The sequence below is a fragment of the Pelmatolapia mariae genome, linkage group LG16_19 (assembly GCF_036321145.2).
Source record: "Pelmatolapia mariae isolate MD_Pm_ZW linkage group LG16_19, Pm_UMD_F_2, whole genome shotgun sequence".
NCBI classification, from domain to species: domain Eukaryota; kingdom Metazoa; phylum Chordata; class Actinopteri; order Cichliformes; family Cichlidae; genus Pelmatolapia; species Pelmatolapia mariae.
The window spans coordinates 28,411,935-28,426,287 of NC_086241.1; the positions used below are offsets into that span (position 1 = coordinate 28,411,935).

The window sequence follows — 14,353 nt, forward strand, 5'->3', positions numbered from 1 at the left end:
GAGGTGGATGGAAGGAACGGACTCGAGCGCAGATCTCCTTTTGAGATGAGACAGTGAATTTATTTACAGTGGAACAAACAACAACAGTTCTGTACATGACGTCCACACAGTGCTTCCTCCAATTCCTCCTTCATATTCATGGTTGCAAAAACACAATAAGATGAGTAGGTAAGAGTAAACCGTTACGCAAAACCCGTTTGATGACTGTACGGGTAACACTCAGTGATCCAGCACCGACGGATGCCCGGTTGCACCTTTAAATAGGTTGACAGAAGATGTTGATTCAGGTTTATTTTAGGATATTTAGTTTCCTTCAGTGTTTCCCTTTCTATCTTTTCCTCAGTGTCTTGTCTCCATTTTTATGTACCTCCCTGCACCGCTCTGTGTGCCCCTTGTTCTCCCTCTGTGTGTCCCTTGTGCTCCCTTTCTCTTCCCTCTCTTTGTGCTCCTCGCACTCTTTCTCTCGCTCTCTGTCCATTGCTCTCCCTCTCGCTCCGTGTCTCTTTATTTCTCTCGCTCTATGTCTTAGTCATATCTCTGTGTTTTGTCTCTCTTACCTGTTCCCATGTTCCTCTCTTTTTGTGTTTCATCCTTGTTTCTTTAGTCTGTCATGTTCCAGTGTTTCCTTATCCCTGTCCTAGTGTGAAGTTCACGTTTGTGTTACTTGCTGTTTTATTTTGATCATCCTTGTCTCTCATTATGTCTTATTTGTTCCTGCTGTGTTTCCCAGCTGTCTCCCCTATTCTTCCCCTTGTGTATACATTTTCTCAGTAGCCCCTTGACCCTTGTCCGAGTCTCTTCTCATCAGTTTTTGTGTCTCTCAGGTTCCATGTCCCTTAGTATTTTCCCACTTTAGGTTATTTGTTTTTGTTTGTTTTTGTACCTTCATGTTCAGGCTAAATAAACAGCTTGCTTTTTGCTAAGTAGTTCCTATTCTCCTGCGTTTGGTTGCTCTCACCACCTCACACTTTCTGCAGCCACAGATCCGGACAAATTAGTTCATCTGTGGCATCATTCGATGAGTCATGAGAGCATCTCCTTCACAAAAATCAATAAAGCCATTTTTGAAACCTGGCAGTGAGGAAAATGGCACAAAAACCAACACCATGGTCTGCGAGTCTGATGAAAAGCCACAGATAGCCCAATGGAGGGCTCATGGTATGGAGGACTCAAGGTAAATTTTTTATTTTAAGTCTTAAAGTTCTCAGGGGAATATGAAACATTTCCCCTGAGAACATGGGTACAAGAGTTCTAAATGTTCTGATTTAACAGAAGGAGTGAATATAAAGACAAGAGATTTGCTACAGAAAGCTTTTGTCATGGTCGGACAGTCCTTCCCGGGGTGACCTGCCTGTGTGTGTGTGTTTCTCTCTCTCCTCCTCCCCACCCTTGTTGTCTCCACCCAGCGGCTGACACACCTGCACCTAATTTGCCACCCAGCTGTCACTAACTATCCTTTGTCGTGGGCTGAGGTATTTAACTGTGTGTCCAGACGGCAGTCGACGCTGGATTGTACTTGAAGCTCGGTAGTAAAGAGTGTTTGTTACTCGCAACTTAGCTTTAGCCGGCTAGCCTTCTCACCTGTTGTTTTCGCTCGTTTGTAGGAGGAAGAGTTACGGAGCAGGAGGTTGGAGAGAAGGAGCCCGCGGGATTAAGCTCTCGGAGGAGAACACATACTCGGATAATCACTTTGGAAACTCACCTGCGCACCACTGGGAGTTTGGAGAAGATCACTGTTGGACTTTGCACTTCGCTTTGTGTTTTGAGACTGTTTTTGGGCACTGTAAATAAACGCATCCAGAGCTCCGCGACTGAGTCCGTATTTTCCCATTACCCGTGACAGCTTTAGCCTGTAGTGTTTCAGTAGTTCCACCCTTTTGCCTCATAAGTGAATTCAAAAAATCAAACATCATCATCATAATCATCACCTTTCTTTATAAAGCACTTTAAAACAACCAGAACTCAGAGAAGAGAAACTAAGTCTCACTGAGGTTAAAAGCCAAAGAATAAAAGTGGGTTTTAAGACGTGATTTAAAAGTGGACAGTGGAGGGGCCTCTCTAACGTGCAAGGGCAAATTATTCCATTATTTAGGACCCACGATAGAAAAGGCCCTGTCCCCTCTGAGCTTCCTCCTGGATCTTGGTACCTCTAGGAACAGCTGATCAGCTGACCTGAGAGACTGACAGTGTGTGTGGGGATGAAGAAGCTCAGAGAGGTAAGGCGGTGCAAGATTGTTAAAGCATTTAGAAAAAAACATGAGAATTTTAAAATGAACTCTAAAAGATAGGCAGCCAGTGCAGAAAGGCCAGCACAGGGGTTATATGCTCTATTTTACGAGCTCCTGTTAGGAGTCGTGCAGCAGCATTTTGAACCAGCTGCAGACGTCAGAGCAACGACTGACTGACCTCCACATAAAGTGAGCTACAGTAGTCCAGACGGGAAGAAATAGAAGCATGTTTCAAGGTGCTGCCTAGAGAGAAAAGATTTAACTCTTGCCAGTTGCCTTAAATGATTAAAAACTGGAATTCACCACTGCTCTGATTTGGCTGCCCAATTAAAAATCACTGTCCAACTTAAAACCAAGGTCAGTAACAACAGGTTTAAAATAAACTTCCAGGGGTCCCAAACAACAGAGGAGAACTCAGAAGGACCACTACGTCCAAACACCAACACTTTTGTTTTCTTTTCATTATAATTTAAAAGGTTTAGAGCCAACCAAGCTTTAATGTCATCTAGACATGTCAAGAGAGGTTTTATGGAGATGCCATTCTTCCGCTTTAGTGGCAAATAAATTTGGCAGTTATCAGTATAACAATGAAAATCCCATGTCTTCTAAGGATGGAACACAGAGGCAATAAATACAGTAAAAACAACAGTGGCCCTAAAATTGACCCCTGTGGGACGCCGCATGACAGAGAAGCAGAAGATGATTCGTAACCGAGAAGGCTGACAGAGAAAGTTCTGTCTGCCAAATAAGACCTAAACCAATTAAGTGCAGTGCCACCAATACCCACTCCATCATTTAGTCGAGAAATTTGAATATTGTGGTCTACGGTGTCAAAGGCAGTAGTTAGTCAAGCAAGACCAGAACAACATGCCAGAAGGATGTAATTAAAAACCCTTAATAATGCAGATTCTGTGCTATGAAGGGTTTTAAAATCCGATTGAAAAACCTCAAGAATACCATTATCATCTAGAAAATATTCCAGTTGACTAAAAACAATTTTCTCTAAAACCTAAAGTAAATGCAGCTTGGAAATAGGCCTATAATTAGCTAAAACTGTGTGATCAAGGCCAGGTTTCTTAAGAGCACTACTGCATGTTTGAAATTGGCAGGAACCAAACCAGAAGACAGACTGCTGTTAATAATGTCAAGAACATATTGCCCTATACTAAGAAAAATTTCTTTAAAAAATTGTGAAGGGAAAGGATCCCGAGAGGAACCTGTGTGGCGAATCACATCCACTAAAGTGGAGAGCTTCACGTGATCAAACTGAGCAAAAACAGCAGTGCAAGGGACAGAGACAGAGGGGTCAGAGTCAGGAGCTGTGATAAGAGCCCTGGTGGTGACAAATCTTTTTAAATAAAAAAAGTTCAGAAAATTATTGCAAATATCAGGAGAAACTTCCAAACAGACATTCAATGGAGTACTAAGAACAGTGTCAATGGTCCTAAATAACACACCTATGTTATGACAGTTGGAAGAAATAATATTTGCAAAATATTCCCTTTTTGCCTGTTTAACAGTGTTCTGGTAGTGATGCCAGCAGTCTTTTAGAATTTGAAGTGATACATGCAGTTTATCCTTTACCCATCTCCGTTCTGCTCAATTACATTCCCTCTTAACAGCACTAGTACTCTCATTAAACCAAGGCTCAGGTTTGGCCTTAGGCTGCCTGGTTTTTAAAGGAGCCAGAGAGTCCAAGACGGTTTGACAGCAAGAATAAAACCAGGAATTAAGCTCTTCTGTGTCAGAGGAGACAAAGTCAGAAGGGCCACATAGCTGATTAAAAGCAGCAGAAAACTGCGTGGCAGTAGAGGGGTTAATAATCCGACAGCGCCAAGCACCAGCGTGAGTTTTAACTGCAGTATGTATAAAACCAACATTGAATAATAAAGGCATATGATCTGATAGTGTACAGTCACAAATCTCCAAGTTAGTGACAGGCAGACCATATGACAGAAATGTGTGGGGCCAGCCACGGACTGATCCACCGCTGGAACGAGACAATTCTACTACAATGTCAAAAGCACGACGCAAGTCACCAGAGGTCTTTGTGTTACTTGTGCACGAGGGAGAGAACTGTGACGAGCGCTGTTCCTGACGCTCGAACCCCAGTTGCTCTCGTCTGCTCCCTCGTAGCATTGCTCTTTATTGTGGTTACATGAATATGCATAAGTTCATTAACATATGACGTCTTACACAGGCATACATGTGAACAAAGAGTACCGTCTGTGTGTATGCGTAGGTATGCGTGTGTGTGTGTGTGCGTGTCAAGATGTGACCCTGTGAACGACTCCCCAAAGCTGGTGCCAGGAGTCCAGCGGTCCACCTAAACAAAAGGCTCTTATACTTAAACAGATACAGATTAGGTGTCCTCCAATGTTCCCTCTAAGCTGCACGCGTGCGCAATTGCGTACTGCTGGCATGGTCTCTGCGCACAGAAAATCTGTGTTGCGCACAGAAAAAAAATCTAATCTGAATTGAAATTAAAATTAATACTTTAACAATTCTGTTTTGCAGTGTTAGTCAGTAAGTGACTGGCTGCTCCAGTATGGGATTAGAATGATGCCACCTTATCCCATAGTCCAGCCAATGATGCGATTCACATTCGTATATACGCAGCTAATCCACGACGTTGACAGGCTATGACAGCGTCCTTATGTGCTGACACTGGTGTTTTAGCTAGCAAAGCGGCGTGGCTGATGTGGAGTGAAGCCACGTTAATGACAACGTGTCCAACCATTGGAGATGTGAGCAGGACAGACGGAACAATTGACGGAAAAAGTGTGGACTTTATACCAGTTTTTAAATTGTGTTGATAGGCCACGTAAAACCAGAGTTATGATAAAAATATATGCAATGTTTGGTTTTCTTCCTGAATACTGTCGTTGTTTATATTTACTGCGGGAAGAAACAGTAAAAACGGCGTTTTATAAGGAAAACGCTCGAAAGCACTCTCCGCCTGTGAGCAAAAACAAAACCAAAAAAAACCCCACCCTTTCCTGTTGGTCAAAAAATGTACCATGTTGACCAATCAAAACATGGCATTTAGTTGTTTAGGAAGGGGGAAGTTTTAGGAGTGACGGCGGTGTTTTGAGATGTGAGAGATTTGCGACGTTAAGCGCAAATCTTGTGTAGTTAGTGTGTAGTGTAGTCAATAGTTTTGTTGTGTGTGTCAGAACAATGAGGCGACTGCTGAATGTTACAGGTGATACAGGAGTGATACATCTCCTGTTGTCACACCTGCAGGTATCAGGCTGTTGTTCTCCTTTATCTCATAGTGAACAGAAATTATTTTTTGGAGTGGCACAAATAATTTGTGTGGCATCAGATTTGATGCAGAACAGCTGATTGTTCTGTAAATATTTTGAAATGTTTGTTTAAAAAACTGCCTTGGCTGCATTTTTAGGTAAACAGCTGCAAAAAACTTTGTTGTTTGCAAAACTCAGTAACTATATAATTAATTGCCCAACATTGGTCATTATATACTGTATTTTGCAGACAGAGAGTTACAGGACTCTCTCCCAGACCACAGACTCATACTCATAATACAAGTCAGAGCTTTATTTAAAAAAAGAAGAAGTTGTTTTCAAAATTGGATTTCAAGTTATTTTTACTTCCAATAGTGTTAACATACTACACAGGTCATGAACAAGATTTATTTAAATTTTCATTGTAAGTGGGCTAAAGCAGTTAATTAAAAGTAGTCTAACATAAATGTAAATGCTGTAATTTGATTATTTTAATAAACCATGTAACTTGGATGGATTCGATGCTGGCGTGACCACAGTGCACACGTATGCTGTTGCTCACAGTGGTCCAAGGGACCGCTCAGGGAGTTTGTGTGTTCGCTCAGACACATGAAAATTAGAGGGAACATTGGTGTCCTCCTATACCATAAATCAGTAAGAGAAGGTACGCCCTCTCTCATGACCCTAGGATGTGTGTGCATGCCAGAGTGCTCTGGGAGGCACACAGAGTCTTTGCAGACTGCTAAGGATCAGACCTCTATCATTATGCAATTGATTATACAGGGTGGGCCATTTATATGGATACACCGTAATAAAATGGGAATGGTTGGTGATATTAAAGTCCTGTTTGTGGCACATTAGTATATGTGAGGGGGCAAACTCCTCAAGATGGGTGGTGACCATGGTGGCCATTTAGAAGTCGTCCATCTTGGATACAACTTTTGTTTTTTCAATAGGAAGAGGGCCATGTGACACATCAAACTTATTGGTAATGTCACAAGAAAAACAATGGTGTGCTTGGTTTCAATGTAACTTTATTCTTTCATGAGTTATTTACAAGTTTCTCTTTGTTCACAGCCATTGACATGTCGAAGAGGTTAACACGTGAGGAGCGGATCGAAATTGTGTTGATATCTGGTGAACGCAGTAACCGGGTCATTGCAGCAGATTTCAATGCAAGACACCCTACAAGACCACCCATCTCCCATGCTACAGTTAGCAAACTGCTTGCTAAGTGAAACTGGTTCAGTGTTGGATTTGCCAAAATGTGGACGCAAGAAAAGTGTCACTAATGAAGAAACATCAGTGGCTGTCCTAGCTTCATTCAGCAAGAGCCCACAGCGTAGCACTCGCCGCATGTCACTGGAGAGTGGCATTAGTCGAACATCCCTTCGGTGGATATTAGCTACTCACAAATGGCACCCTTACAAACTCCAGCTACTGCAGCATCTCAACGAGTATGACCCAGATCGGCGCACAGAATTTGCAGAATGGGCAAAACAAAAATTGGAACAGGACTCTCAGTTCACACAGAAGCTTTTGTTCAGTGATGAGGCAAACTTTTATGTGAATGGTGAAGTTAACAAATAAAACCACCGCTATTGGTCTGACACTAACCCACATTGGATGGATCCCTCCAAGACTGTTGGAACAACAAAAGTGATGGTTTGGTGTGGTATATGGGGTACAACAATAGTGGGTCCATTCTTCATCAATGGAAACCTCAAGGCCACTGGATATTTGAAATTGCTACATGATGATGTGTTTCCCTCTTTATACACTGAAGCTGGCACGTTCCCTGAGTTTTTCCAGCAAGATGGTGCACCACCACATTATGGGTGCCAGGTCCGAGCATTCCTAGATGAACAGTTTCCTGGAAAGTGGATTGGTCGTCGTGGGCCAGTTGAATGGCCCCCAAGGTCTCCCGATCTGACCCCCTTAGACTTTTATCTTTGGGGTCATCTGAAGGCAATTGTCTATGGTGTGAAGATACGAGATGTGCAGCACCTGAAACTATGGATACTGGATGCCTGTGCTGGCATTTCTCCTGCGGTGTTGCTATCAGTGTGTGAAGAGTGGGAGAAGAGGGTTGCATTGACAATCCAACACAATGGGCAGCACATTGAACACATTTTATAAGTGGTCAGAAACTTGTAAATAACTCATGAAAGAATAAAGTTACGTTGAAACCAAGCACACCATTGTTTTTCTTATGATATTACCAATAAGTTTGATGTGTCACATGGCCCTCTTCCTATTGAAAAAACAAAAGTTGTATCCAAGATGGCCGACTTCTAAATGGCCACCATGGTCACCACCCATCTTGAGGAGTTTGCCCCCTCACATATACTAATGTGCCACAAACAGGACTTTAATATCACCAACCATTCCCATTTTATTACGGTGTATCCATATAAATGGCCCACCCTGTATAACTCTAAGCATATATGAGTATATATTTCTAAGCATAAATGACAATGCAACAATATAAACCTAACACGGACTGTACCAGGCTAAAAGTGTCAATAAGGCTTAAAAAGTCCTTTACCAGTGGTTTATCAGGACAACATACATGTATGTTAAAATCTCCAATAATAAGAACATGATCATAGTTAGGCATAATCCCAGCTAAAAAATCGGAGAAGTCGTTTATGAAGTTCTTATTGTCTTTCGGGGGGCGATAGATGGCAGTGCAGAAAACTGGGTTTGTGCGACTCACCTCAAACGAGGTAAGTTTGAAGCTGGAGAATGAAAGCTGTAGAAAACACTGCTTACATTTGTAAACCTTTTTGTAAACAGTTGCTATGCGTCCGCCTCTGCCTGACGTCCTTGCGAGTTAAAATAGCAACAATCCACTGGTAACAGTACAGATAGAGCACTGGACTCACCAACACGTCTCAGTCACACACAGAAAATCTAGATCATGGGAACTGAAAAAGTCCAGAAGAATAAAAGTTTTGTTTAAAAGTGATCTGGCGTTTACCAGGCCAATCCTGGCAGGAGCTGGAGCTGCAGCACGGAGTTCAGTAATTTGAGAAACCTGACGAGGCGATCTCAGGTTTCAATAATGTTCACGGCGGAGGTTTAGCCTGGGAGGGCATGGGCAACAAGGCTGAGGAGCATTATCAAAGCTGACCACAGGCACCAAGCAGGCATCAAGAGGATCCAGGAAATGCCAAGACACAAACAATCTTGGGAATAATCCATGCCCTGGTCGGAAAAAAGCAGAACAATTCTTTAGAGAAACCTTTACCTTCACCAGCTGACCACTTTGTTTACCCCTGTGACGATGACGCTTTCGCCAGGAAGGTAGCGTGGGAACGTGGTACAGGTACCCTGCATTATTTATTAATCTAATTGCCCTGTCTTGTCTGCTTTATAATTATTGTTTGTGTATTACTTTTGCATGTGTTTCCCCAGATCTCTACACAATAGCTCATATAAGGTAATAGTAAAGCACAGTATAATATGTGGAGTGCTTTCTGATTCAAGATTTGCTTTATTTTTCCAGTGCCAATTTCCCCCTAACATAAGTAATGTGGGGTTTCCAAGAGAGCTTGAAAACTCTTTCTCTTATACCACAAATCCAAATGTCTTTAATTCTTTGAACTTCTCATGATCTTACAGTTTATTTACTTGACCACATCCCCACTAAACTATTTAAACCTATATCTCATTGCTTTAATTAAGTTAATTGTACAAGTCACCATCAAATTCAGGATTTACCGAGGAGATTCTTTGTCCCCACTACTGTTCAGCATAAGCCTGAACCCCTCAATAAGCTCATCAACAAGACTAGCTCCATATACTGACAATGGAATGAAGCCATTGTCAACCACCCTCTACCACCTACATGGGTGATATCAAGTTATATGCCAGGAGTGAATAACAGATCAATTCAGTTATCCACACCACTAGGATCTACAGCCATGATAACACAATATCATTTGGACTGGAGAAGTGTAGTTGGATGGTAACTAAGAGTGGGACAGTAATCAGAACTGAGTGGATTGCACTATAAGAAGGCAACACTGCAGACATCGAGGATAGCTACAAGTACCTGGGAGTCCCACAGGCTGTAGCTCAGGAGGTAGAGCAAGTCATCTACTGATCAGAAGATTGGTGTTTTAATTTGGGTTCCCCAGTCTGCATGCCAAAAATCCCTGAGCAAGATATTAACCCCAAGTTGCTCTATGTTGCATCCAGAGGAAAGTGCTCGTGTGAATGGGTGAATGTGGTATGTTGTATTAAAGCACTTTGAGTGCTCCAGGAGAGTAGAAAAGTGCTATATAAGAATCAGTTCATTCACCATTTACCTAATGAAAACCTTAAAGAGGCCATGAGGAAATCTGCAACAACCAAATACTTGCAGAGAGTAAGGCAAGTTGTAAGGAGCTGAATGAGAAGAACAATACCTGGGCAATCAACACCTGAAGAAACCTGAGAAAGAAGAGGAGCAAGGAGACGAACAATCATGGAAGGACAGATCCCTGTACAGTATGGACCACTGGCAGATAGAAGACATGGCTGACATCCAGAAATCCTATCAGTGGCTGGACGAGGCTGGACTGAAAGACAAAACATAGAGATATGAATCATGGCAGCACAGGAACAAGCTCTAAGCATAAGATCCATAAACACTTAGTTCTACCACACCGGGTAAGACCCCTGGTGCAGACTGTGCAAAAATGCCTCTGAGACACTCCAGCACAATAAGAGTAGAGTGCAAGATGCTAGCAGTCAGGACACACATAGAACACCATAACCAGGTGGCCAGAAGTATATCAATTAACATCTGTGCAGCATATGTCCTGGAAGTCCAGAGGTCAAAATGGGATACATCACCCAAGGTAGCTGAAAATGACCAAGCTAAGTGTGGGTCTTCCTGATATAGACAGACAAACTGGTGATGGCTATCCAACCAGACATAATAGTGGTGGACAAGCAGAAGATGACTGTAGTGATAGATATAGCTATATCAAGTGTTAACAACATGAGGATGAAGGAACGCGATAAGCTTGAGACTTAAGAAAATGTAGTGTGAAGGCAGTAGTGGTTTCCATGGTTTCTGTGGCTTTTTTGCTTTTATACTAATTCTATACTAGTTCCAGGGGTTAAAAAAATGGATGGGCAAACACAATGAAGTGCATAGGACTAAAAAACTCAACTCGTCAGATTCCCTGAAGTTGTTTACATGTTAGTGGAGAACTTAATGAGTCCCATAGAGGATGGAAGGTTTTCTGATAAAACAAAGCCACAAAACAGAGACAATTACTTACCTTCTTAGTTCAGTGCTGGAAATATATTACTACAGTACTTTAAAGCATTGTTTATTTAATGGATGTTGAATTAAATGTAACATTGTTAACTCTTGGTGGGTTTGCAGAATTGCACAAATACAGATACCTTTATTTTGTGGTTATATTCACGTTATATATTCTGATACTCTGCTTTAATTCCACTATAGTGTGCCTTATTTGGACTCGCAAAAACCTTCATGAGCCAATGTACATTTTTATTGCAGCTTTGTTAATCAACTCTGTTCTTTACAGCATGATTATCTATCCGAAGCTCTTATCTGATGTTTTGTCTGAAAAACAGACTATATCGTATCCACTCTGTCTTTTCCAAGGATTCTCATATTACACCTCAGCTGGGTCAGAGTTTTTACTGTTGGCAGCAATGGCATATGACAGGTATGTGTCTATATGCAAACCCCTGCAATATGCAGTTATTATGAATAGAATAACTATATATGTCTGTGTGATTTTAGCTTGGCTTATACCTGCTTTTGAGATTGCAGTGTCATTTGTGCTGTATTCGAATGTAAAACTCTGTAGCTTTACTCTGACAGGAATTTTTTGTAACAATTCATTTTACAGGCTTCAGTGTGTGCCCTCGGTTGTAATATCTATATATGGTATGGTCATGCTGATAAATATTGCCTTTCTACCAATGCTTTTCATACTTTTTTCATATATCAGAATTCTAAGAATATCTTACAGTTGTTGTAGAGAAACAAGGAGAAAAGCACTAAAGACATGTTTACCCCACTTGCTGGTGTTAATCAACTTTTCCTGTTTTTTTTTCTTTGATATAATTATAGTTAGACTGGAATCTGATCTATCAAACACTCTACGCTTGACATTGACGTTTCAGTCAATTTTATTCCATCCTCTTTTAAATCCAATCATATATGGACTCAAAATGAATGAAATTTTTAAACACATCAAGATATTGTTGTGTCAGGTTTAATAACACTGGTATTACTGCACCATTATCAAATGTATGGGATTTCATTGTAATGTGAGTTAGATAAAGGAGTACCTTATGTCTGATTTCACATGCAAGATAGAAGGACAGAGATCAACATTTAATAATAATAATAATAATAATAATAATAATAATGGATTGCATTTATATAGCGCTTTTCGAGACCCTTAAAGCATTTATATAAATGTTGATCTCTGTTCTTCTACTGACAACAAGACGATAAACATAATGGTCACAAAACAAAGATGAACAATTTCTTAAACTGTTGCTGTTAATGTTTGAAGTCTAAACAGTTCATTTGCCTGCGTTTCACATTTTTCCTTCTTTTTTGTCACAGGTTATTTTTTTACTATTGTGGGTTGTAAGCGCATAAAATAATTTAGTTAATCAATTGCTACCTCTCTACAATGCTGAAAGGCATTTTTCGTACTGTCACTGTCATATGTCAGTGAAAGACAAAAAACAAAGTAAGGCTATATATATATTAGGGGTGCAACGATACTCGTACCGATATTGAACCGTTCGATACAGTGCTTTCGGTTCGGTACGCATGTGTATCGATCAATACAAAATTTTTAATTTATTTTATCAACTTTTCTTCTGACGATGCTGTCTGTGTTGAGAGCTCAGTGGATCTGCGTTCGACTACTCCGCCTAGGCTGCACTGTCGAGCGCAGATCCACTGAGCGCAGGGCAAGCTAGCAAGACAGAAGCTTAGCTCGTTGCAGCATGGCAAATTGAGCCTCCCCCACCCTCATTCAGATATGGCCTTTGGAACTATTTTGGTCTTCATGTGAAGTATGACCCTGAAGGTAAGCGCCTCATGGACAAAAGTAAAACAGTATGTCGGATGTGCCACGCAATGCTCAATTACATGGGTGGGAACTACTGCGTTAGCGCAGTTTGCTCGTTAACGTGTTGACGCGGTACAGCCCCACGCACGGGGTGATCCGCGGTAGCTCGTTAACGGAGATTTGCCGTGTTGTGGCGTTAACGTCATTTCAGATTAACACTGACAGCACTAGTGGGAACACAATGAATATGACTGCACATTTACTCCGACATCATCCTAGTGCAAAGACAAGTGGAAGCAGACAAAAACAACAAGCACGCATGCTACAAACTTTACCCGAGTCATTTAGACAGCCGTTAGCACATGATTCTCCTTATGGGGACCTGATATGTTTAATATGCTGCTGAGAGTATACCCCAGAAGAAGCATATAGTATAGCTTTTTATTTTGGAAAGAGCCATTTCTCTGTAATAAACTCTCTTTTCCAAAAATGAGGGATTTCTCCATGAGATATTTATTTTTTTATTACTTTGTCGTTTCAGCAACATTAAATTTAAAAACTGTACTTTTGAGTTAAAATATATATTTATAATTTTAATAAATGACAAATTAAAAAAGCATGAACATTTTTTTGCATCGAAAAAATATCGAACCGTGACACCAAAGTATTGAACCGTATCGAACCGTGAATTTTGTGTATCGTTGCACCCCTAATATATATGTATATATGTATATATATATATATATATATATATATAGTACTGTGCAAAAAGTTTTAGGCAGGTGAGAAAAAATGCTGTAAATAAAGAATGCTCTCAAAAATGGAGGTGTTAATCATATATTTTCATCAATCAACATGGAATTATCTTAATATAAATGTATCAGTTCTGATCCATTTTCAGATAAATGTTTTTAAACTTTTTTATATTTTTTCATTTTTACTTTATTACTGATTCTTATTTGCAATATGCTACAAGTGCAACATAGATGGAATAAGGCGTAACACTTTATAACTGTTGCTTAAGGCCCTGCATCTTCACCTCTTGCCACATATTATTGGTCAGTGTGAGTTATTTTACTCACAATACAACATGAGAAACATATCAAATGTTTGTTTGCTTTAGGGCTAATACCTCATGATTGGCATTGCATATTTGTGTTTTATTCCTTACTGCATACAGTGTATTGTAGGTAAGTTTTGGAAGTAGAGTGTTACTCTGATACTATCAGATACAGCACTTCCTCACAAACCCTCACAGGAATGTGGCATTGATCATAAATCTGCTGTTATGGCATGCACTCTACACCCCTTCTTTAATTCTACAGGCGAGACAGACGAAAGTGTTGCCTGCAAAAGGGCGTCTCCAAATAACAAGATGCCCTTTTGCAGGAGAAGAAACATGAGCTGGTATGAGACCTAAGGCCACTCTCAACTCTTTTGACTAATCATGTTAACATTCAGTTTCTTTGACTCATAAAAGTGTATACCGCCTGGGCACAGTGCCTTTGTCACTGAGCCAGAGAAAGTAGATCTACTTTGAGCCATGTAAAACATTTAAAATTCTAAATGTTTCGATGATAAATTGTGAAAACTTAAAATTGGAGCATATTGTCTTCTCTCTCATAAAAAAACCCTCAACAGTTTCCTAGTTTAGCTTTCTTGTTCTTATGTTCTTCTGATTATGCAGTTTATCCCTGTTGATTCAGGTTTATTTTAGGGTATTTAGTTTCCTTTAGCTTTTCTCATTCTGTCTTGTCCTCAGTGTCTTGTCTCCATTTTTATGCACCTCCTTGTGTCACCCTCTCGCTCT

At 40.6% G+C, this 14,353-nt stretch overlaps 1 protein-coding gene across 1 annotated transcript; it reads left to right on the top strand.

Moving 5' to 3' along the window:
• Positions 1-10,813: 10,813 nt before the first annotated feature.
• Positions 10,814-11,731, top strand: LOC134644506 (olfactory receptor 6N2-like). The gene has a single exon (XM_063497593.1). It carries the CDS (start codon positions 10,814-10,816, stop codon positions 11,729-11,731), a length of 918 nt encoding a protein of 305 aa, XP_063353663.1.
• Positions 11,732-14,353: the final 2,622 nt, after the last annotated feature.